This window comes from Prunus persica, chromosome G1 (assembly GCF_000346465.2).
Source record: "Prunus persica cultivar Lovell chromosome G1, Prunus_persica_NCBIv2, whole genome shotgun sequence".
NCBI lineage: Eukaryota > Viridiplantae > Streptophyta > Magnoliopsida > Rosales > Rosaceae > Prunus > Prunus persica.
In genome coordinates, this window is record NC_034009.1 from 45,160,560 (window position 1) to 45,186,164 (window position 25,605).

Genomic DNA, 25,605 nt, shown 5'->3' on the forward strand with positions numbered 1-25,605 from the left:
ATTTAGTTTACAATCTTTTGATTAGAATCAGTTTACTTGGTGTGCAAAACTTTTTATTTATTTATACTAGCCTCTTCACACTCACTTTCGTGCTTGCGAGAGGATTTTTTTTTAAAATTTAAAATTATTTTATAATTAAAAAAGATAATGGGTAGTTGTATTCCAAAAATGTAAATTTACCATATTATCCTCATTTAATTAACAATTTCAATTCTTAATATTTACATTAACCAAAGGCATTTTCTAATATTTTGAATGTTTCACCATTCTTTGCCTTTTACTTTATATATATAAATTTTCATCTATTAAAATTAATTATTTGTTAATAATGACACGCTCGCAATTCACATTTTTCCCAAAGTCTGCTCTTGGGCTTTGTTAACATTTTCAGAGTAAACAATTGCTTTGTTAAAAAAAATAAAAATTAGTGATTATCTAATGTGAGTGCGTAATTGATAATCATTTCCCTCCATTGTGGACTTTCTATTCCATTTAGCCATTCAACTGTTTATTAATTCCACCGTTCAACCCATACGTATGTATGTATACCCTCCAGTATTTAACACTATAACCTAAATATTATTGTTAAAGTCATACATAATACCTAGCTCATTTGAATTCAAAAAGCTCTCTGACTTTTTGGATATAACTTCGATTAGGCTGATCATATTGGTGTGTTCAGACCAAAATAATTAACTTGATTCCCCGTAGGAGATGGAAGATTCTTGTTTATTTTTTATTTCTAATAACTGGTATAAGTAGGCCAAGGTCTACACCCTCTCCAAACTCATAGCAAAGGATGGCTAGGGACAAGAATATTGGTCCAATGGTTCTTCTCCTTGTTTTTGGTATGATCTCACATCCTTCTTCAACTATTGTTCTTATTCTTCTCCTTATATCCTACCATTTTGTGAGGATTAAAAAGAATAAGTTTTTTTTTCATGACTAATCCATCTTTAATTCGGACAAAATTTTGAAGTTTGAATTCATCTTTTCCAACATCTCTTGAAAATTATCCAATCCAATCCTAGGCACCAAACGTAGGCTAAAGAGTTCATGCATGCTGCCTTTATCATATTGAAATATAGAATCACTTTTGGGGGGTAAAATCGTCCCCGGCGATAACATGTTTCAGGTTTTATGAGAGTTTTTTTTTCTTGATTATGATGATACTATGCAGGTTCAATCCTACTGGGAATCAATCCAAGCACAGCCAAAATTTGCCCTCAGTATTGTACGGACCAGGCAGGTTATATGACCTGTCCATCTTCAGGCAATACGCAGCTTTCACCATCTTGCAATTGTTGCTTAGCTCCGGCAGGCTGCACCCTTTACAGAGCTGACGGAACTTCAATCTGTACTGGCACTTAAAATGAGTGAGCATGGGGGGGCATGCCTTGTATGATATAAATAATTATGGTTTGCCATGAATGGTTTTTAAGTGGCAATATCCATGCTGCCACTGATGAAGAATAATATATGGTCATAATAAATGGGCTTTCCTTGACGCCTAATGCTTCCCTAATATATATATATATATTTGCTTCCTCTGAGATACTCGTGCTTCACATATGGCATTTCCTCATCCTAACATGTTTTCAACTTATATTAAGTGAGGAGCATGTGCGACTCTCGAACTTAACACGTGAATCCATGAGTGTAAGTCTTACATCGAGCCTTGAGATTCTTTCAAATTTCAAAGATTGCAACTAAGATGGAAAAATCACAATGAAATTGTGTAGTTTTGAACCGAAAAAAATGAAATTCGATAGTTACGTTGGCAATATTCGGAGCAAGCATGAGGCATTATTATGACTATATATTTGGTGCATGCAGCATGGAGTCTTTCCTCTTGATGCATGCTGCATAGGCTGCATGAATCTTCCATTTTGATCTGGTTTAGAATTTTACATAATTTTCGACTTTCCTGAAATAGGGCAGAGCCAGTCCATTATATATGAAAGCCCTGTGCGAAAAGAGCTGATGTGGCCCTATATGTATAAGTAAAATAACAAATTTTCAATTTTTTTTAGGGATAGAGATTAACAGGATTTATTAGGTTTCTTGCAATCATATGATAGCTAATTCCAAATGCAACACATAATTTCTAAATTCAAATATGAGAGAGGGAGATGTGGTGGAGGAGCACACATAGCACGCTTTTTGCCTTGCCAAAGAGTAAAGAAGAATTTTTTTTTGGATGGGAGAGTCAAGAAGAAGTTGGGAAGAAGTGAATTTGGGGCCAAATGAAAGAAGAAGCGATTTGGGAATAGCAAGGAGAGCATGCCGCATGCACGCATGACTCACGAGTATTTTTTTTTAATTTGTTAATGCTTGGAACAAAAATCTGCACGTTAGGAATAAAAAATAATGTTTTGAAATAAAAATTTGCTTAGAATGAAACGTAGCAGAAAATATAATATAATTCTGGGCTTTTAAAAATATTTGGAGGCCCTGTGCAGTCGCACAGTCCGCACATGTCATGAGCCGCCTTTGAAATAGGGTAACTTTTTCTTTCATCAAACTCTTTTTTATCTTTCTCCTCTCTGTTCTGGTGTTAGTCCTCCTTGTCCACAGGTGGGGCAACCCTTTAGTCCGAATCCTTGGCAATCAAAACACCTAAATCCATGTGCATAACAAGCTCATTTATATGAGACAATATAAAAAAGATATAACAAATAAAAATTGTTCTATTCATTAAATTTTTTTTTATAGAAAAAGAACCAAACTAATTTTTCATATTTTAGAGCCAGAAATAACTCACTTCCATCGCTCAAAAATATTCCCATTCTTCTTATTTCTTCCCGTTCCCTGAAAAGTAAGTAGGGGGTGAGATGATGTAGTGGCATTGCGTCCAAAACAAAAATGCTAATAGCAGCCATTAAAACAAAAGCAGGGGTACGGATCTTAGATTTCAAAATGATGTGTGCGATTTATCTTAAGGGTGAGGTGTTAATTTTGAACTGGACCTTAAACCTTATTCTTTGTAGATCTAGTTGTGACGAAAAAAGAAGAAGATTAAATTAAACAGTTAGTACGACGAGGAGATGAAAATGAAGTGAAATTAAGAGAGCACCTTGCATCCTAGACATTCAATTGCACCTTTACCTCCACAGGTTTCACACTTTTTCAAGAACTACATGAGAGAAAAAGAGTACAAGAATTATTGCATAAATATATATGAAATATAACAACAAATCACCTAAGGTACTTAAATTCGAAGTTTGCTTTCGACCTTTTTTATGCGAATAATTTAGAAAATGTTCTTGGTACTCAATTAATTTTCATTTTAAGGCATTATGTGTTCATAGTATAAATATACTGTGGATTTAAAACCAATTAATTAATTAAGAAAATGAGCCATGAGCTCTAGGTAGAGTGAAAGAAGTGATTTATAGAATATAACTTCAAATCTTATTATAACTGAAAAAAAGAAAAAAGAAAAAGGGCATACAGAGTTGAGTGAAAATCCTCCAGATTTTGCTGCAAAAACTGCAACTGCTCTGGGCCTCTTCTGCTCTATGCCTGTTATGGTTGAGGTAAGCTGAGGGCTAATTGGTACTGCAGGATGAGGATGAGGAGTCAAACTGTTGCAAGACATGGAAAGTCTGGTCATCATATATTTTCTTCCTTATCAAACCAAGAAGAAATGCATGAGATTTACTCTCCACACTTATAAAATCTTTAGGCTGTCTCTTCTCCAGAGATATTATTGAAGTGGAATGAGTGAACTAGAAAAATTCTCACCACACCCACAAATTTTTATTTGATGGGTCCACGGTTTGGCCTTCCACAAGACAAGACAAGTAGGCCATTCAAATAATTACAAGTAATTATATTCTTGGCAATCTTTGCTGGACATACTTCAATGGATAAGGGTTATTTTTTTATGATTAACTTTTTTTCTTTTCTTTTGGGCCTCAGTATATAGGGTTAGAAATGAATGTAACAATCATGACTGGAGCGCGCCCATTTTTTTATTTTCCTTTCTCCCAATTATAAGTACACAACTATTTTCTCTTTCCCAATTATTAATACACCTATGACATTGTTGTTCTAGTTGACCAAGAGATTGCAAAATCAAATATCTTGCATTTTCTTATAACAAGAAATAATTTTGGTCTCTCAAATTCTTTTATAGTTAGTAAAATATGGAACAGAAAAATATGAATAAAATACGTGCGTGTTTTATTTGGCAAGTTACAATTGAAAATTTCGGCCACTATATTAGATTTTAATATATATTATTTTCATTCAATAATATGTGAAATTTATGTGTATAATATGTGAATTTTGTGTGTATTATTGAAAATTTTGTAAAAACCACATGTATTAAACATGAAAAATATGTACGTACGTGTATTGCATATTTACTTTTTTTTTTTTTTCAAACGTGTATTTTACTAAGTCTTTAAGATATGTACAAAAAATAAAAGTATTACTGAAAAATACAATTATGTGTATAATACGAGTATTAAACCGAAAAATGCTAAATTCTTTATATGGGCAATAACTCTAGAAAAGTAAAAAATTAAAAGGTGACAATAGAGACTGGGTAATGACCTAATCGTAATGAATAATGCTCCAAACTACTCTTATCGATAAATGAAAATCAGAGAAAAAAATTATATATAAAAAAAAAGAAAAAGGAATCACAATATATATTTGAAGCGTACAGCCGCGCGGCTATACTAGTTATTAAAAAGAGTTTAAAAAAAGAGAGACCCCGGTATAGCCGTGTGGCTATACTCCATATATTTACAAAGTGCAGCCCTTCGGCGATACTGCGTGTGTTTTTAGAAGGACCCGCCCTGTTACGAGTATAGCCGCGCGGCCGTACTATTTATTTTAAAAAAAAATAAAAGATGGCTGCAGTATAGCCGAGCGGCTATATGCTTTAAATACATTATATTTAAAGAGTATAGCCGAGCGGCCATACTATTGATTGAAAAGAACTAGGGAAAAAACCCACCATACGTGGCTGTACTATTTTTTTTAATTTTAAAAAGACTGCCTAGTAGCACCTAGCCGGCTGGTTTTTTTATTTGTTTAAAGAAAGAATATAGTCGCACGGTTATACTCCGAGCGGGTATAGTATTTTATTAACCAAAAAAAAAAAAAAATCCACAATAAGAACTAACGTCATGAAATGCACCATTACTCAACTTGATCAAGCCTTGACAGTTCCTCTTGCAATAACGTTGGTTGTTGGAGTTTTAGGAGTCATTGTATACAAGGGTATCTTTTATTGCTAATTATTATAAAAAAATAAAAAATTATTATTATAAAAGTACCCCCCTCCCCAATGCCTTGCGTCGCTAATTATTATTATTTTTTAAAAAGGAAACAGAAAATTAAAAACCAATCAAAATTACGTTGCAAGTTCAGTTCAACTTGTCTCTCATTTCAGCTTCCTAATCGAACACTATATATAATCGAAAATCGAAAATTTCTGTTCTTTCGAATTTTCGTTGAACTCTCAACGAAGCTTCATCTACTCTGCAGAAATGGCGAAGCCTGAGAATTCGAAGCCCAATATTCCCCACTACGTTCGTTCCTCCGCCAAAGTCCACCCCTCCAACGACTTCGACGCCGACCCCAACTCCTACTCCCTCGAGAAATTCAAGCTTTACGAAACCAGACAGGTGCCCACTCAATCTGTCCCAAATTCTAGGGTTTCCAATTCTTCATTCTTCTGAGACTATTTGATTGTGCATTGTATCAGCGGTTTTACTTGATTGGGAGCGATCGGAACAAGAGGTTCTTCCGGGTGTTGAAGATCGACAGATCGGAGCCCGACGATTTGAACATCAGCGAAGACCCCGTCGTCTACTCGCCACAGGAGATCAAGAGCCTGCTTCAGAGAATCGCAGAGGGCAACCGTGCCACCGGAGGCCTTACCTTTGTGGCCAAGGTTTTTGGGATCGCCGGTTAGTGTCTTAGAGACCTCATTTTCATGCTTGTATGAATTCAAATTCGCGTCCTTGTTCACTCTAAGAAGACCCTTGTGTTATGTTTTTATATGGGCTTTTGGTGTTTTCTAGGTTGCATTAAGTTTCTGGAATCTTATTACTTGATTTTGGTCACCAAGCGTCGGCAAATAGGAAGTATATGTGGTCATGCGATTTATAGTATAGACGAGAGCCAATTGATTACTATTCCGCATGTATCAATGCAAACTGATATCGCTCATTCTAAGACCGAGTTGCGGTAATTTCTTCCCTTATTCTGATGTTTCTCTGTTCTGTGTATATTTAAATAATAGCTTAATGTGCCAGAGGTATATCAAGTTTAAAAGATATTTGGTTGCATTTGCGGTCACTGGGTTATTTAATGGTATAATCAACATGGTCTCTCACCATTTTGCTCATGCATCAGGCTTGTACACTAACAAGAGGGCAAAAAGAATAGGATAGAAAACAAAGCGTTCAGAGTAAAACCTGTTTTGTACGTGTAGCTCAGGGACACTAGGGTGAGGTTTCCCTTGAAGTTTCATGGAGCCACTTAAGTCATTAGCACTGAGACAGCTACCCACAGTACAACAGCGTTAGCACAGGAAAGAAAGAACGCTGATTTGTATTTGCTAATGTCCAGTAAGAAAAGAGAAAGCTTGATTTAGAGTTTACATATTTGGCTTACCTAGACAAAATGATTTCATTTACAATCGACGTAGTGTCTAGATGGAAGTTAGATTGGAGAGGGGTTTAGGTGACCTCCAATATCTAGTACATGGAGAATGGTATGAATGGGATGTATATGTTTTAAGATGTAAAGTGACTGGTGAAGAAAATGCCATCTCCTGTGGAGATCGTTAAAGTAAGAACTCTGCACTTAATATATGAGTTGGAAGATACATATATATTTTTGCTTCATATACCACTTGTGGATGGGCTTATAAGAGTGTTCTTTCCATTATTTAATCAGTAGGTGGTTTCATATTTAGAAAGGTGAACATATTGTAATGGGACTCTGCAGGCTTCAACTTTCGCAGCTTCATACCTACCAGCTAATATACTTGGCATTTCAACTTTTATAGAATATTACTTATATTTTTATCTCTTAACTGCAGGTACAAGAAGCTTCTATCCAGTGTTGATTTGACCAAAGATTTTTTCTATAGTTATACATATCCTATAATGCAAAGTTTGCAAAAAAATGTGTTATCAATGGGTGAAGAAGGGATGCCGTATGATAATATATTTGTATGGAATGCCTATCTAACACAAGCTATTCGATCAAGGTGCAATAACACTATCTGGACAATAGCATTAGTGCATGGCCATTTTAAGCAGGTATGCACCTCTCTCTCTCTCTCTCTCTCTCTCTCTCTCTCACTTATGCGTGTGTGTGTGCGTGTGTTAATGTGGTAATGGGATTTTATTTGGTTCAGGGAATCCATGTACTCTACATTTTTTAATTGATATAATTTGTTTATACCTTGTGTATTTATTTCTCTTGTAGACATATGTATATATATCATGTACTAAAGGATTTCTGACTTTTGGTGTATTGACTGATGTTTTAGGTGTCTGATTCACTGGTTATTCATGTTTCTTGTATTTCCTTATGTTTTGTCTTGATAAAACTTGTGTTTCCTATGAAAAAAATCTAATTAAATAAAGACTTAAATATATGAATGGAGTTTATTTTTCTTGATGATGGCAGATTAGGGTATCAATCTTTGGAAGGGACTTCAGTGTTTCTCTGGTCTCTAGGCGCTCTCGGCATTTTGCAGGGACACGGTATGTTCTAGTCTTCATTTCTTCTAATTATTCAGAAAGCAGTCCATATGGCATGTAATTTTTTTTTTTTTTTTTGTCTTGTAAGTTTTATGTACATGTTTCATGGTATTTTGGAATGGGATTTTAATGGTATAGGATTATGCTAGTAGACCTGGGTTAAAAGTGTTACTCAGTTTTTCCTTTTTAGTTCAGGCTTGTTATAATTTAAATATTTGTGTGGAAGGGTTCTTTTGATTGTATGTAGTCTTTACTAGTGTGGTATTGATTAAAATGGTTCATTTTCTTTCGTGAAATATGTGAAGTTCAATTTCTTTAGCTTTCATATTTTGAATTGAATACATATTTAAACAATGAAGTATGAGCAGCAATAATTGTTTTAAGTGAAATATAATGTTCGGCTAAACATATATAACATGCAACATCTCTTCAAGACTGAGTCTGATGTAAACATGATTATATCTCATAAACAGTTCATCTTTTGCTTCTTCCTTGATGGAAATTATGAATTATCCCCTGTGATGTACTCAGGGAAGGACTGAAGGACGAGGAGCAACAAACAAGGTCAGCTTCTCTTTTTGTCACATCGGATTGGATTTCTTTTTCAATGCATTCCTTTGTGACAGAATATAGGAGAAGATTTGTTTTGTTTTGTTCCTCCCCTTAAAAGATTCAACACAAGACCTCTCTCTCTCTCTCTCTCTCTCTCTCACTATATATACACAGATACACATAAGCCCTCAATTTCACAGGTTCTATTTTGTGCAAACAAGGAATAATTATGTTTTTTACACAGCTTTTATGCCCTAAAAGAACAAACATCTAAGTTACATCTAATGAAGGACGATCAACAAACAAAACAAAACTACAAAACTGTACCACAAGAAAACAGCAATAGGAGAATAGCATGAAAGAGACTAATTCCAGAACTCAGAGGCGATCGAAGCCTGTACCGCCCAGAACTGAGCTCTGTCCCACAAATTATCCACGTCCTGTTACAACCTCAACACACAAATTATTCCTCTCCATCCAAACTACTCAAAAATTTTCCAACACAGCACTCCTCCCTAGCACTAAACTCCTTTTCCTCCCTCCAAAAACTCAACTCTTCACATAAAAGAGTATCACAAGAAGCTGGAATCATCCAATTCAAAACAGCCTCTCTAGTCAGCCTTATCCAACAAGGAATATGCACTTGGACACTGAAGCAGTAAATGTTTCAAACATTTGGTGTCTGTTTTGGACACCCCACACCAGTCACCACTAGGAGAAAGACACCACTCAGGTCTCCTCCTTTGCACCATGTCACAAGCATGCACCTTCCGTCAGCAACCCAAGCTAATACTGGCACCTGCACTAATAGTCTCGAGAATGATGTACAAGATAAAACTTCAGATGGCTCCACAATCTAAGTTCTTCTATCCTGCCTAGGAGGAAAAATATTTGCATTTGGGTTTGTTTGTTCTGGTTGAATAAAAGGACCTCTCTCTCTGTGCTCTACTCTCACATGGGGTTTACTATATATGAAAATGTGATACTTATCATTTAGAGTAGTTGTCTGGGGTTTACTATATGTGAGTGTACACAGCTATAGTATCTGGGTAGACAGCAGCTGGTGCAGACGAGAAAACTTTTATTTTATTTTAGCTGGGGGCGGGGTTTCAGGTTAAATTTTACTGGTATCAATTTTAGTTTATGTTTTGGGAGACAGCAAATTCTTATTGTTGCATTGAATTGTAGACGTTTTAACTAGAAACTATTGTAGCAATAGGATGTCAAGATTTAATAATTTTTTTATTGGGTTGCAGTTACTTGAAAAGGGGAGTGAATGATAGGGGAAGGGTTGCAAATGATGTTGAGACAGAGCAGATTATCCTTGATGAGGAAGCTGGATCATGCAAAGGAAAAATGAGTTCTGTTGTCCAGATGCGTGGCTCAATTCCCCTTTTCTGGTCACAGGAAGCTTCAAGATTTAGTCCTAAGCCTGATATAATATGTAAGAACATTATGTGATGCATTTTGATTTCATTGGTGCTGAATCATATGCTTATTTCACATACACTGTTTACGAGGATTATTTGAATTGATCTTTTTTTGCATGTTTCCATTTTGATTTTAGTACAGAGATATGACCCAACATATCAGGCTACCAAATTACATTTTGAAGACCTCGCCAAGAGATATGGCAACCCAATTATTGTGCTCAATTTGATCAAGGTTTATTTCAGAATGCCTTCTTAACAGCTGCGGGCAATAAAAACATAATATCAACTTGTTAGTTGTTACTAATAATGCTTATAAATACCCCTATCATTCACTTCCCTTTGGGGCTTGCATTATCATGGAGTTGTCTCTTCAATACCTATTTGGGGCTTACATTAGCATGGTGTATTTTCATGGGGCAATGTTGAAAATTAAATGCATCTTTTGTTCATCGCATCTGTCTGGCGATCAATTTAAGTTGAAGATTTCTTCTGTCCTCGTGAGGTACTGTGCATATCACTGTGGGTGTGTGTGTGTGTGTTTCTGTCATAGGGAAGTTGCTGTTACGAAGATGTTAATCGGCAGAAACTTTTTTGGTATTGAAATTCTTTTACTAAGAATTTTTTGAGTTATAACCTACTTATGATACGTACATGCATATCAACTCATATTTTGTTGGCATTACGACTTAAGTTATATTTATTCAGTTGCCCATCGTGCATTTTCTTTTTTCTTCATATTTTTATTTTCATGTATCTCATACAATTGCAATATAGACTGTTGAGAAAAGGCCTCGAGAAATGATGCTGAGGCGTGAGTTTGCAAATGCGGTTGGGTATTTGAATCAAATTCTTTCTGAAGAAAACCATCTTAAATTTATCCACTGGGACTTTCACAAGTTTGCAAAAAGGTAACCATCTGAGGTTTGATTTTCCTTGTCCTTTTTGTTTTCTTTTTGGTGAAGTGGACAGACACATGTATTTTGCACATATACAGATATAGGACGAGTATGATACAGAAAGTCTACAAAACTAGGATAAGGATTGGCCAAGAAAAAAATTGTTATATGATATATATATATTTACTATAGTAAGGTAAATGGCATCCATATCTGGTGTTGTGCAGGCTAGTTCTTTGTTTTATGGGTTTTTCCTCCTTTTCTATGGTTGTAACCTGCAAAGTATAAAAACCCTTAGCCTTATTTTTGTTCAGTAAAAAACTAGTAAGAAAAAGAGGTGGAAAGGAGTGGGTTCTCTTTTGAACCCTAAATATTCTTTATAAAACTCTAAATTGACCTCTTATTGTTTTCTAAGATCACAATTGGACCACTCTTTTCTTAAAATTTGCAAAATGGCCCATGTCGTATCTTGAATATGCATACACTGCATAACTGCGTATGCAAAAGTCAGTTCCAATTTCAACTGATACTCCATTTCGAGTATTGGATATGCATCGGGCCCCGATACTACATATCTACGAGGATTGAATTATCCTGCTTCATAGACATATATATACATATTTATTTATTTTTTCATATGTATATATATCATGTGTATCTGTACATAATTTTTTCCCACTTTGTCATCTTGCAAATAATTATACTTATTTTTTCAATAAATATCTATATACTATGCTTTCGATTTAACCATTCTCCAACCATTTGTGTAATATTTGTTTTCTTTGGTCTTACTGTTCTCTATTTCTTCTGCTTCCAAAGCAAGTCCGCCAACGTTTTAGCAGTTTTGGGTGCTGTGGCAAGTGAAGCACTTGATTTGACTGGTTTTTACTACAGTGGCAAACCTAGCATTGTTAAACGGAGGCTCAATCAAATTAGTCGGACAAGTACTGGAAGGTATGCAATTTCTATGTTGGTTCAGTGATTTCCAAATGCTATTCTCAAAATTTATCCCTAATCTCAGTTGCACATAGATGGCTATCTTTGAATGAATTTGCATCAGTTAAATGCTAGGAGGCACATGAGTGCCAAATGTCCTATTCAGGAAACTAAATCTTTTTTCCCTTAAAGAATTTTGTAATATAATGTCACCGTGAACTTACTTCTAGGGCTTGTTTGGGAGTCCTGCATAAGTACTGTACTTTTGTTCATAACATTTTAATTAGAAGCATATAAAAAACTTAAAATGCTTAATGCATATTTACTTGGAAGTACTTCCGTAGAAGACTTATCAAGTTCTTCTCCAAGAAGCCTCCAAGAAGCACTAAAATGCTTATCTGAACTCAAAAAATGTACTTTTACATATTTAAATCAAACTCTACATAAGCACTTTTGGCACTTTTCAAAGCACTCCCAAACATATCCTAGTGTGTTTTCTAGAGTAATGCGTCGTTTTCCCCCTGAACTATATCGATAGTGTCAAGTATGCAATCATGTTATGAACCACATAAATGTTTTTCCTTTTCACTTTTCTTCAGAAGGTATGGATTTTGTTAAGTGGAAATATGTGGAGAAATGTTATGGGTCAAGGTCTTCTTGATGATGATATTCTGGTATGTCCAGCATATTAAAAGGTAGCCTTGTACAAGGCACTTAGCCTAGCGTTGATTTTTGAACAGTCTAGCACATGGAAGAATTATTTCAAAACGAATCAATTGTTTTATTTACTACCAATTACTCTGGTATAAGAACGTGGAAATGGTATTTCTTTTAAATTAGATTTCCCTTTTTCTTCCAGGGAAGCTTCTCTTAGAGATCTAAGAGCAAACTCTGGGGACCTTCCAAGATTTGGAAGCAGTAATGAAACTCTAAATTCTGCTGTTAATCGGGATAGGGAGTCTGTTCCTAGTCAACACAAGAAAAATGATAATTCTGGCAGTGAACCACCACATTTTCAAAGTGGTGTTCTGCGCACCAACTGCATTGATTGCTTGGACCGTACAAATGTTGCACAGTATGCTTATGGCCTTGCAGCTTTAGGGCGCCAACTTCATGCCATGGGTTTGACGAACCTGCCCAAAGTGGATCCTGACAGCACTATTGCTGCAGCTCTCATGGATATGTACCAGAGCATGGGGGATGCTCTTGCGCAGCAGTATGGTGGCTCTGCAGCTCACAACACTGTATGTTGTTTACTATCTAGATTGAAGTTCTTTTTTTATTTTCTGTTTTATTCATAGTTTAGAGTATGCATATTATCAATTGCTGGACGTCGTAGATCAACCCCTAAAACTTTAACTTGAAGTTTGAAAAAAAGGAAATAAAACTCCAAAACTTAATCAGATGTCCATTGGGCATGGGCCCACAAGTGAGGGATCCCTCAACTGAAGCTTTCTGTATATATATTGGAAACCATTTCGTGTTTCTGTATATATATTGGAAACCATTTCATGTTATAATTGTGGTGCATAAATAGACAAATACAATGCTTCCAAAAAACATTGAAATGATCATGATGATACTAAGATGGTTAAATAATCCCGACTGGGCTGTCATTATGGGAGGATCATCCTTGATTGGGGAACGTGAAAAATAGATGGTTCAGATAATGTGACCACTTTGCAGAGAGTGCCAGTAATGTGGTCTTCAAGTTAACTTCTCAACTCAAGGTTTTTCTTGAGAAGAAATAAACTTTTTTTAAACACAAAAGCACATAACATGTATAGTGGACAGGGAGTCCACTCTTAAAACGCAATCTACAACAAACACATAAACTTAGGTCGTTTTTGCGAAGAAAGAACCTTCTATTAAACACAAAAACAAAGAATACATACAGTGGAGAAGGAGTCCCCTCCTAAAATACAATCTACAACAAAAAGAACAATACAACCATTAATCAGATCGCCCTCTTTGTAACAAAACTAAGTAACCAATCTTGAGCTCTTAGATGTAATGATTCGAGATTGGTTACTTTCAGCTACTAACGATTCAATGAGGTATTTTTTATTGATTCACGGTATGCGTATATATATGTGTGTGTGTGTGTGTGTAGGAAGTTTGTTAGCACGTGTACAGAGAGATTGTAGAACTTCCATGTTTAGCTTTGTTTCTGCTTCCTGAAACCATTCGTCTGTCATGAATGCCAGGTATTTCCTGAGAGGCAGGGAAAGTGGAAGGCCACTACCCAATCAAGGGAGTTTCTGAAGTCTATCAAGCGATACTACAGCAATGCTTACACTGATGGTGAAAAGCAAGACGCCATAAATTTGTACTTGTTCCTCTCTTGTAGTTTCTTGTGAATATAAATTTTTATTTTTAAATAGCATCTTTTCTTCCCTGACACAGAAGGTAAGACTTATTATTACCTATTACGATCTCCATCATTTCTTATAAAATAAAAATATAAAATTCCATCTCCATCAATAGCATCTCACTTCTGCATTGAGAAATAGATGCATCTTTGGATATATGGGAACTCTGTGTTGCTGATGGCAGTTGTATTGTATTGTATTATATAGATTAAAACAATGTTATATTATAGTATGTCATTATGTTGTACTGTATTAAATTTCATTGTATTGTACAATGCCATATGGCACATTGTTGTACTGTGTTTTGCCTTTCTTAAAATATCTTCTAAAGCTTTGATCTTGCTGTGGGTTTTACCAGATTTTTGGGTTACTTCAAACCACAGGAAGGGAAACCTGCTCTGTGGGAGCTGGATTCTGATTACTATCTTCATGTATCTGGGATTGATGACCTTTTCCTTGATACGTGGTAAAATCTCTATGCCTCTTTATATGATCTAGACTTAATACATTGGACAGGTCTATCCAAAACGCACACATGTACGCATGCATAGATGTGCCTTGTACATTTCCTGTTCCAATCCTTTTTTCTACTTCTTCTGTAAAGTTGATGTTTCAATTTAATCATCCATTGTTTACAATAAGATACTTGATTTTCAACTTTGCAGTTCACAAGAAAATGATACGCACTTGGGAGGATTGGGAAACACTCTTGCCCCTATCCCTGCTTGCAAAGAAGATTTTTTGAGGATGAAGTTGACATCCTTTGATAAATTGATTGAAAGGACGTGTAGTTCAATAAAGAATGTAAGACTTTGCAGTGAACCAGATCAAAGAACAGGTGGTGGTACTGCAAATTCTAGTGTGGCGCCTGATGCAGCGTAATTATATCTCAACCTATGCAGTTCTTACCCCACTAGTTAGCATCGTATTTGTGATTTTTAATATTAATCTCTCTACCTCTCTCTTTGGTTATCCAGTCCACTTGGGAACCAAGGAAAATTCTATTAATAGTCACTGAACATTGGAATTATAATTTTCAGTGAAATACAGTTGAAAAGCCCAAATTGGCTTTTTGGCCAGAGAAAATACGAAGAAAGTGGGTCTGCACCAAAAGTTACTTCACATGAAATAAGTAATGGAGGATCCCGTAATGAGACAGGGTTTGGTGGCTTTTGTGACTTAAATTGGCTTTCTTCTGATGGCAATGATAATGAGGAGGATATCTTCCAGAGGTAGGCTATATGAAAATGCTTTTGGATTGACATAGGAGAACTCCTTCGATTTGTCTGGTTCATTAGCTTATACATGGTTGTTACCACTGTGACCTCCAATGTAAGTGGGATGCTAAGAAGAAATACTAGAAGTATATATCATATTTATGATAAAACAAACCATAACATAAGAAAGTTAGATAATTGAGTTGACTAATCTGGGTAATTAAGTTGATTTGGAATTCTATGTTACTACCTTGTTGGCATCAACTGTGTTCAACAAAAGAACTTAATTTTGTTTTAAAAAGCCTATGATGTATCCTATGGAGTGTATGATTGATCATTTCTTTCTCTGCTGTTATTCCAAGGTACCTTTCAATGACATCAGTGGATGAAGCGAATGGGTGGTACGGTGGGACACTGCTAGGTGATCAAGATGAAAGCAGTGAGATATATAAGCACTATGCTGAGTTATGTCAGGTAGAGTACTTCTAATTTTCCAAACATGGACAAGTCTGGTATTATTTCCTTTAAACATTAGAGTTTGACATAAATTTCTGCAAAATAGTGAAAGCACTTTCTTGGTCTCTGACAAAAAAAAAGGGTTTCTCTCAGATTGTTCAGCTGCAAAATATGCGTACATTTCCAATTTCTCCATGCTTCTGCTTTTGTATATATCTTTAAATATCTCCTATTATCAGTGCATGCATAGCAAAATAGAATAAACATAATTATAATGTCTTTTTCTCTAGAATATCATTTTAAAATCTGGTTTTCACCCAAACACCACCTTTATCTTCTTCGTTCAAATGCAGTATAGAACTTTTAGTTTCTTGGATGGTATATTTTGTTGGAAGTTTGATGCTCTCGTTCTATTGAGGTTTGATTTACTTATTTGTCCTTTATGACATCTAATTATCACGATTACACAAAACAAAAGACTTGTTTCTTGCCTTTAAATTACGTTGATGTTTAACCAATTATTATAGAGCATTCTTGGCGTTTGCAACAAAGTCTATGACAAAATAATCCTATGCAAGTAAATAAAATGATCAATGTTACTGGTTTGTTAGAAATCCAGTTGATAGACCTGGAGGACATGTTCTTTTTCTCCTACTTCTTGTACGTCTCCATTTCCTTGATTATTCTTTGTGAAATGTTTGAAATGCAGGGCCCTGGCATTGAGCCTTTCAAAAATGATCGTGAGATGGAGAAGCACTATGCCGATGCTCTTCATATGGGGACAATCAATATTGTAGATGATGCAGCTGTTGAGGTAGAGATGGAAGCCGCTCTCAAGGAGTACGATCAAATTGGCAGTGATCTTGGGAGCATCCCTACATCATGTAAATCCTTAGCTGAAGATCCGAGCTGGTTGACAAGGTGGATCATTGGGGAAGAGAAGGTGCAAAGGGTTTGAAGAAATACTCTGTTCAGCTTATATTTATGAAATCTGCTCTCAGATATATTATGCTTTTCATTGTTTTTCGACTATCAACTGTAAAGATAAATGAAATTAAGAGGCAAACACTGAGTGAATCATGCTTGTATATATGACTAGGATCAAAAAAAGTAGCTGTACGATAATGCATGTAAATACAATTTATTCAAATATAGTTCAACCTCCCTTTTGCAATTTTGTGTTTGCTGAATTACACTTCGTTTTCCTAGAGACAGCAAAGTCGTTTTCTTGTATTGATGTTCCGTCCCAAAGGTTTTGCAAGAAAAATAAAATGCTCTGCCGTATAACGTATTTTTGCAGTATTGCATATAGTGCCTAGTTGCCGTATAATGTATTTTCATCACATTGATCACCTGCAACAAATGATTCAATTTTTTTTTATTTTTTTATTTTTAACTTCAAGTGATAGTCTAAACTACCATGGTGCCATGGGAAGAGGTTTCCCACACTATCAAAGTATCATGGGGAACATGAAACCATTAGTACACAAATTAAGGTTTTTTTTTCCCACTAGACTAGACGCTTTTTACAAATTAAGACCCTTTTTCACTAGGTTAGACCCCTTTGACACAAACGATTCAATTCTAATTCTAACAATCAATTGATAACTTTATCATACAATTCTAACATTCTTACTATGAATTGATAACTTTATCATACAAGTAATTAGACGTTAAACGTTCTAGACCGAATATAGGCAAGGATTCAAGGCTCTAAAGCCGTACTATGGAAGATGGTATCTTTCTTATGGCCGTATTATTTGCAAAAAGAGTTCACAATGATGCTCTCTCTCCTGAGTTTCAATAGATTTCAACTTGGAGAAAATCCACGGGATTTCCTCGAGCATTTTGTAGTCTTACAAATTTACGAAAGCAAGTTTTTCAAGATGTACAATGGACTGGTGAACCTAGCACAAACTCCTACATCCCGGAGCATCAATTTCTCAAGATTTGGGATTTTTGAAAAGTTTGGCCATCATGTTAGGCAATGTGAATCAGATTGGGAACCTTCAACTTTTAAAGCACCTGTTGTACAAAACCTAAAGAATATGGAAATTAAAATCCAAAAAGAAGAGAAACGGAGCATGAGGTTATGTATAACAGCAGAAGGAAAGAGTGAAAAATTTGGTTGAGGTTATATTGTATGTACCCCGGAACCCTGCCAAATAGCTTCTCTATAATACATGTTAATGGCAACTAGTGTTGGTAGATTTATTCTATTGCAATCAGATCATCTAGACCACCACTACTTTCTTGCAGAAAGTCATCAACTTTAGATGCCTCCGGAATGTCAGATGGAAGTACACCAGAACTGGGTGCCCAAGCATGTCCACCAGTCGTCATCGTGTTTATGAACATCCTATCGAGCTGCTCCTCCAATTTAAGACTAATGACCTTGTTACGCAATTATTTACCTATAGTTTAAAGAGGCATTACTGTTATAAGGAGTTTCATGATAATTTACAAAATTAAAACAAAGAAAACTAAAAGAAGTTTACACACCTGAATTTTATTGCACTAGCATTCATCAGAAGCGTCAATTGTACCAAGTTTGGGATTTCACCCCAAAGCCAGTTTCCTTCCCAATTAGTTCTTTCCACAATTTCCGTTGCTCTTTGGGAGCATCCCATTTGTTTCTCCATTCTGTTTTATCATACTATTTTCCTCTCTTTAGTGGATTTAACCTTTCATTTTTTCCATCCCACTTTCTTCAAACAGTGCCGCGACAATTTCCTGCCTCCACCTCCTTGATACACAGGTTACAGAGTATAGCCACACAATGATTATTCCATGAGCCGCAACTTTTGATCCATTTGCCACATTGTTATTCCTTCCCATTTGGTATATGCTTCTAGATAAATATGACTAAACCCTGAATTCTCTAGAAAGCTTAACCTAAGCATGAAACAGAAACAAAATGTAATATTTGCATGCAAATCAATCAACCCACGTATATGCTTACTTTGCGATGTATAATGTATCAATGTTTTGCAATTTTTTTAAAAGAAAAAGGTGGTACAGGAAGCCTGGCACATCTAGGAATGACTATTAGCATAACATTGTATAGATTTTGAGAACGTAAAATTTAAGTCTTGAGAGAGAACAGCACATAATTCAAACCACTGTTTAGTTATGAATATCACTATAACAGACTTTTCTGATAGTAACCCTGCACAGCCGTATATCATTTTGAAACTATAACAAGAATAACTAGTTGTGCAGAATCAATCACAAAATAATTGCATAAATATGGTAATGCAAATAACTCACTTAATCAATGAAGTGCAGAAAAATTATAATTGAAATTACGTCCACAAATACATGTGGATGTGCAAGGCACCATCTACATTCACACCATAAAACCTTTGCCAGAACTAGGCTAAAATTCAATTCCAAAAAATTAAGTCAAACTTGACAACTGGAAGATGTGAATCCCACAGGACAATAAAACGATAACCCAAGTAGACTAGAGCAAAGGAAGGTGTCATATTCAAAAAACCCAAGAGAAATACAGGAAAAGCCACAAAGGTTACAACACTTCACAGACACAAAAGTATGGTTTTTTGTTAAGCACATGAAGTTAGCGAACCCGATCTCAACGACAATTAGGATATAAGCACAAACTCAAGATGGCATACACAATTGAAACTTAAATCATCAAATTGAGAGGAAGATGTCATTTATCTAATCATGAGGTAGCCTCCCCCGAATCTCATAGTAAAGACAAAACCCGGATTGGAGAAAAATTGAGAGCTACTATGCCTTCAAAATAAAAACTGTAATGAGATTAATAAACTTACTGATGACTTGATGAGTGGGTAGTCGCCGTTAGCAATAATTTGTCTCTGATGAGCTTAAAGATCTGCAGCAACTATGTGAAGATGAAGAAGAAGAGGCGTCTGCTAACTAGTGAAAGCTACACCATACCCACAAACAAAGACGACTACTCTAATGTGAGAGAAAGGGGATTTCATTTACCAAACACTGGTATTATCAACACTTTTAAAGTAAGTAGATTATTTCTTCTGAAAACAATCCCAAATGCCCCCTAATAACATTCACCAATGCCGAATATCAAACGCAATGTTCACAATATCGAACACAGCACAACACAACTCACTCTTTGACTTTGTGAAAATTTGATAAACATCCAATATAGAAATACGAACCATAAACATAACTTGCAAATTAAACTTATAGACAACGTAAATATTTAATATACATGTGAGGTGGTAACAAGACACATTCAGGTATAAATTCTAGCATACAAGCATTCACATCATATGACCCCAATCACAATACTTCAAAAAGTAACGTGAGGTCAGAGTGATGAAAGGCATCTGGATTCACTTCCCTCTCAGACTATTTTGTAAATTTCGATCAGCATTCAGGAAGAGATTGGGCCGAAGCAAAAGGAGAAAATGTTGCAGCTGACTCACTACAATGTAGTGGATGATGTTGATGACTGGACGAGCTGATGAAGCTTGGTGACGCATTGCTAGGGCTTGGAATGTGTGCAACAGACAGGTATCTTGAGTTCAGGGGTGACAAAGATGGGTAACCAAAGGAATTGGGGGAAACAAAATAGGAAGCATGAGATCTTTGGGACGAGGCATTACGGAGGTCCAGTGAGCTTCTGCTGACACTAATAGAAGGGGACTGGCGGTAGGAGGACCTAAGAGACTGCTGAATGTGAGTTGAGCTAGCATGAGAGTGAGAAAGAGAATATGGAGACTGCGACAATGCTGGTACTATCTGCATGGCTGAAGATGATGCTAGAGATGATCTCATAGATGAAAGTACAGAAGAGGCCACAGATGATGATGGGCTGGATGAAAGCAATGGTGTGGATTCTGAAGCTGGTGGATCACTCGTGTTAGCTCTTGCATCACGCTTGCAAACTGGGCAAAAGGTTCTCCATGAAGTAAGCCAAGAATCCACACAGAAAGCATGAAATTCTGCCAAAATCCAAGGAAAATTACTGTCAGATTATTATTAATGAAAATCTACAGCTGAAGAGAGTTGTTCAATATTCTACAGATTGTATACAAGTATCTTCGACATTGAACTTGCATTAATCTAGATTTATATCATAGCAGGTCATCAGAGTGGGAGATGTTTAAAATGTTTTTCCCAACAGCTACTTCACATTTATCACTATTCAATGTTCACTGCTAACAACGTTCTCTTTACTGGAAAGGTAGCTGAACTTTCAGCATAAGCAGAAATTTAAATTGCCATTTCAAAAAGTATTATCAAGAGTTTGTACTTTGTAGTAAACTTGTAAACAGAAATTTTCGATCTACTAAACTTTAAATAAGTCATATAATTAGACACCAGATAAATCAATAATTTATCACAACTTTCCTAATCAATCTACTTCTGGATAGACTCATGCAAACAGAGACATTGACTGACAAAATCAAGACACAGGCGACAGGGCCTCAATATCTTGTCTAGAATCAACTACAGAATGCAGTAAATGAACTCGGGGGTTGGTGCTAGCCTGTATGCAGCAATTGCAACTATGAAAATGATACACAAATGGAAGCCAAATTTGAAAGAGAAAATAATATACTAATGATATAAAATTTAGGAAGGCTAAAGAAGTGTTGAAACCGTGTCAATAATCCTAATCTTCGAGTGTCAACTTTCTCTAACCATGTTACAAATGCAAAAATATAATGCTTTCTTGGAATCTACAAAGTATGTCCAATAAATTCTGAGCATGCCTAATTAAACATGAATATGCAATACATAAGCTTCACCAACACTCCGTTGAGGTCTGGATTTGATCCTAAACTTTTCAATGTTTTTGCTAACAATAACTCCCATAGTAAGATTAAACTACCTCCCAGTATCATACAGGACCCAATTTGGACATTTCAGTATACAACTTCATTCAAATAACAAATTAATATTGCCACAATATGTTAACATTAGTTCCTGTGCCACTGTATAGACCCCTAGTATACCCTTTATAGTCTCTCCGGGTTTAGGAATCCACTATTCAGTGCTTCAAACAACAATAGATATTTGCCCAAAATTTGTATCAGAATTTCCAGCCTTGTAAGACACCAAAATTAGGGTTAGTAGAATGCAGAAAATAAGCTCTTCTTTCCTCAGCTAGATAAAGTTCTGAGATCCTATGTTTTCTTCAAATAGATAAGTGACTTTGAAATCCCGTTAAGACCAAGCTCATCAAGACAGACCATCTGTACCATACAATTGGAGTAGGTCACATATTAACAATTTCGCAACCTTCTGAATAACGATAATTGGGAAACAACGAGCAACCAAATGTGTCCAACCCATAAACATTAGCTATATCATATATGCGCTCAAAATGCTAATGCTAGAAACACCAGGCCACCAAATCAAACAAAAAATGCACTGTAAAGAACAATATTTTGATATGGTATAAGAACAAAAAAAAGAAACTTACTATGACGACATGGCAGAATTCTGAGTTTCTCTCCAACACTATAGTCCTCAAGACATATAGCACATGTTCTTGAAGTACAGTTGTCCTCTAAAACAGCTGTAAATATCAAACTTGGCATTGCTTTTACTAAGCGACTGCTCATCCCATGAAATTCTCGGACACGAGAAGCTTGGGGCCTTTCTCGTCTTATTCGATGCCTGCGAACAAAGAAACAAGTAGCCAACACTGCAGACATGGCAAGCAAGGAAATGAAAGAGATTGCCATGATTGACCACGCTGAGTTCTCAAAGCTTGCGATTAGCCACAGCTCCATGTTAGTAAGTCCGGCGTACTTTTTCAGTACCTCACCAGAAGCTTTTGAAACGAACACAGCATGTATTTTTATACCAGCTGAATTTCCTGCCACTGTATTTCCACAAAAATGGGAATTTGAGATTCTAGAAAAGGAAAAAGAAAATTACACTGAAACTAAGAATTTAAAAGTTATACCACTTGGGAGGACAAAAAAGGTTATATAGAAATAGACAAGAAAGTGCACACACATAAACATGTGATCACAAATCTCAGAACAAGAAGATGGGGCGTCAGTGTATCTTCTACTGCATACATGTATTCTTAAATTACTCATGGAAGGTTCAACAGCACTACGAAGAGTAGCAGATTGGGTCATGCTAGCAGGTCAAGAATAGTATTGCCCTTAACTCCAGTTCTCCATCCTTCATCATTAAGGGTAAAAGTACAGTTCCGTTCTAGATCAATGGAAATTTCTTTCAGGGATACATCATGCCAGCATTCATAATTTTCCTGGAATGACTTGAAAATTACGAAAAAAAGTCTACAAGGTAACACTTTGTTAAGAAGGAACTGTAGTAGTGCCCAAAGTTTTCAAAGGCAAGGCGTTTAATATCTTTCAAGGCGAGGTGTGAGCCTTGAGGCATTGAGACGTGAGCCATTCAGGCATTGAATTATTGTAAAGTAAAAATATAATATATTTAACAAAGTGTTAATCTATTATTCAAGCATAAATCATATATATATATATATATATATATATATATAGAGAGAGAGAGAGAGAGAGAGAGAGAGAGAGAGAGAGAGAGAATGGTGTGAACTGGAACTGGTAGGCTAGGATTGTAGGAAATCTGCGGCTGCTGGGAAAAGAAATAAGGATAGAAAAAACCACATTTGGGGATTGGGTTTTGCAAATTTGGGGTTGGAGGGGAAAAAGAGCTTGGAGGGCAATCGAGTGATAAATGAAACAAAATGTTATGAATGAAAATAACAAGCAGAGCAGCTTTTAAATGACAGTGAATCCCACCAAATGATCCTTTTTGACTTCCCAAATGGCCCTTCAACTTGGACTTCTAAAATTAAAAAAAGTAAATGGTGCAGATGAACAAAACTAATCAGAGATATGTGTTCTAGGCTGACACTTCATCACTGAATTTAGCATTAGCAGAGATGTTCATCCCACAAACATGCTCACAAACCAACAGAATCTCATTTTTTTCATCTTTCCCACAATAAGAAGTATGTGAGCCTAGACAGACTAGTGTATTTTTACATCTTTACTAGCACCTAAATTTAATTGATCCGGAATTGTTGAACAAATATTAAACTTTCCAAATTAGAACACTATGCATGAAAATTGTAATAGAAAAAGGTCATTACTTGAAACCAAGACGCCGCCATCTTCATTGTCATAGACAATTGCAGCTTTGAACCCGGCCTTCTGAGCTCTTCTAACTTTTTCCTCAAAACTACACCCTCCTCTTATGAGCAAAACGAAAGGGGAGCTATAATTCGTGCCTTTTTCAACTTTGTTAGTCAATGTCGAGCATGCATCCACAGGCTCTGCCAAATACAATACTCCACATTCCCCAGAACCCTTAATCGCTGGAGCTGAAACAAACATCATTGTCCGCCACAAAAATCAAGAAACTCATTATTAGTTTGCCTCCAGCTAATTTTGTTCCTCTTAAAACAATGAAAAAGTTAACAAGACGCACGATTTCAATACCCCAAACACCAATTCCCCTTCCTTCCCCACAATTTCTCAGCAAACAAACAGAAATTAAAACCAGAAAAGAAAACCCAAAATTAAAAATAAAAACAAAAACCAAGAACTCACCAAAATTAGCTTCAATGTCGTCGAAAGAGAGAGTGACATTGTTCCCGATCAGCACCACGTTGGCCTTCGTCATAGAAAATTGCCCAAACAGAAACACCACCAAAACCACGACCAGATTCATTGTGATCATCAATCTCGAAACAAAAACCCTAGCAATCCTGATAATTGAACTCTTCAAGTAGTTATACAGAAAAGGACAGAGAAGCAAAATGATAATATATATTAGTGTAGTTGCGATGGATAGAAACATCGGTCTCCATTTTCAGAGCATATAAATCTTCTTATACTCTGATTCCATTGTCATGCCTGATTTCTACTACTTATAAATAGGAGAGAGAACCAATGAGACCTAAAAGGGATGGTTCAATTTTACAGCAACTCGGTTACTTCATATCCTTGTCCCAAAAAAAAAAAAAAAAAAAGAATCACTTCATATCCTTATCATGTTGTGTTATATATTTTCACAAAAAAACAAAAAACAAAAAACAAAAGAAGTGGGTTCATGTCTAAATTGTCCTTACCAGCCTTGACCTAATTTGCAATATTTAATCTCTACATATTTTATTAATATATGATGGGTTTTTGCTACGAAATCAATCAACCGTTAAGTGGTCCACTTTGTTTTGATTTGAATTAAGACCAAGAAAGAAACCAAACCAAACAACTATTGGGGGTTGGTTTAAGCATCTGTTCATGAATATTTTGAGGTGGTTAGAAACTAATGTTTAATTTTCATGGAGTTTTACAGAGTTTTTGAGAATTTATGTGGATTAATTTGATTTGTGGTTAATCTATATATATCTATATATATAAAGCAAAAGGCAGAGAATGGTGAAACATTCAAAATACCAGAAAATGCCCTTGGTTAATGCAAACATTAAGAATTCAAATTATTAATTAAATGAGGATAATATGGTAAATTCACACTTTTTCATATTTAAGAAAATTAAAAAAACAAAGAAAAAGCAGATAATGGATCCTATTTTTATGAAACACAACTACCCATTATCTTTTTTAATTCTAAAATAAATTTACTTATTTTTTTTAAAAAACCTCTCGCAAGCTCGGAAGCGCGTGCAGAGAAGCTAGTTAGAAGTGAAGAGAACGGTGATTTGGATGTTATAAGTTGAAAGTACATGCGATTACGAGTTTGTAATATTTTTCGGTCAATTTTTTAGAGTCCCGGATGTATTTTTAAGGAATTTCTGAAATTGGTCCATTTGTCGTGTGCCACGTGGCAGCTGGGGATTGACCTACTTGAATAGCATAAAAGACATGAGAAGTGGATAATATCCCATAATTGCTGGGTTGCCTTCTCCTCCTTGGCGCGGACTGAAATGGAAAACCATTCCGGATTCATCAAATCTTGTGTATTTCATAACTTTAGTTGTAGAAGTCAGATTAACGAACCGTTTCGGCCTTCATGAT

General features: G+C 35.7%; 3 protein-coding genes and 1 long non-coding RNA gene across 5 annotated transcripts; 2 read left to right on the top strand and 2 right to left on the bottom strand.

The window, feature by feature from the left end:
* LOC18790700 lies at positions 720 to 1,553 on the top strand. Its single transcript, XR_002272522.1, has 2 exons — positions 720 to 848; positions 1,181 to 1,553. It is a non-coding gene; the product is annotated as an uncharacterized LOC18790700 (long non-coding RNA).
* On the bottom strand, positions 2,263 to 3,710 carry LOC18793361. Its single transcript, XM_007224229.2, has 4 exons — positions 3,455 to 3,710; positions 3,077 to 3,136; positions 2,765 to 2,811; positions 2,263 to 2,619 (listed from the first exon to the last, which is right to left on the bottom strand). The coding sequence occupies exons 1-4, from the start codon at positions 3,617 to 3,619 to the stop codon at positions 2,532 to 2,534; spliced, it is 360 nt and encodes a 119-aa protein (XP_007224291.2). The 5' UTR covers positions 3,620 to 3,710; the 3' UTR covers positions 2,263 to 2,531.
* Positions 5,337 to 16,775, top strand: LOC18790855 (phosphoinositide phosphatase SAC1). Of its 2 annotated transcripts, XM_020568488.1 has the most exons (17): positions 5,337 to 5,645; positions 5,726 to 5,930; positions 6,045 to 6,210; positions 7,070 to 7,292; positions 7,666 to 7,742; positions 8,271 to 8,303; positions 9,548 to 9,735; positions 9,859 to 9,956; positions 10,499 to 10,632; positions 11,440 to 11,574; positions 12,416 to 12,800; positions 13,764 to 13,885; positions 14,287 to 14,394; positions 14,594 to 14,806; positions 14,969 to 15,160; positions 15,508 to 15,619; positions 16,311 to 16,775. In XM_020568488.1, the coding sequence occupies exons 1-17, from the start codon at positions 5,508 to 5,510 to the stop codon at positions 16,557 to 16,559; spliced, it is 2,778 nt and encodes a 925-aa protein (XP_020424077.1). In that variant the 5' UTR covers positions 5,337 to 5,507; the 3' UTR covers positions 16,560 to 16,775. The 2 variants fall into 2 exon arrangements, with proteins under 2 accessions (XP_020424077.1, XP_020424083.1); XM_020568494.1 differs by lacking the exon at positions 8,271 to 8,303.
* Positions 17,671 to 24,578, bottom strand: LOC18790884 (receptor homology region, transmembrane domain- and RING domain-containing protein 2). Its single transcript, XM_007224384.2, has 6 exons — positions 24,178 to 24,578; positions 23,718 to 23,948; positions 22,047 to 22,451; positions 19,402 to 20,559; positions 18,104 to 18,496; positions 17,671 to 18,015 (listed from the first exon to the last, which is right to left on the bottom strand). The coding sequence occupies exons 1-4, from the start codon at positions 24,425 to 24,427 to the stop codon at positions 19,982 to 19,984; spliced, it is 1,464 nt and encodes a 487-aa protein (XP_007224446.2). The 5' UTR covers positions 24,428 to 24,578; the 3' UTR covers positions 17,671 to 18,015; positions 18,104 to 18,496; positions 19,402 to 19,981.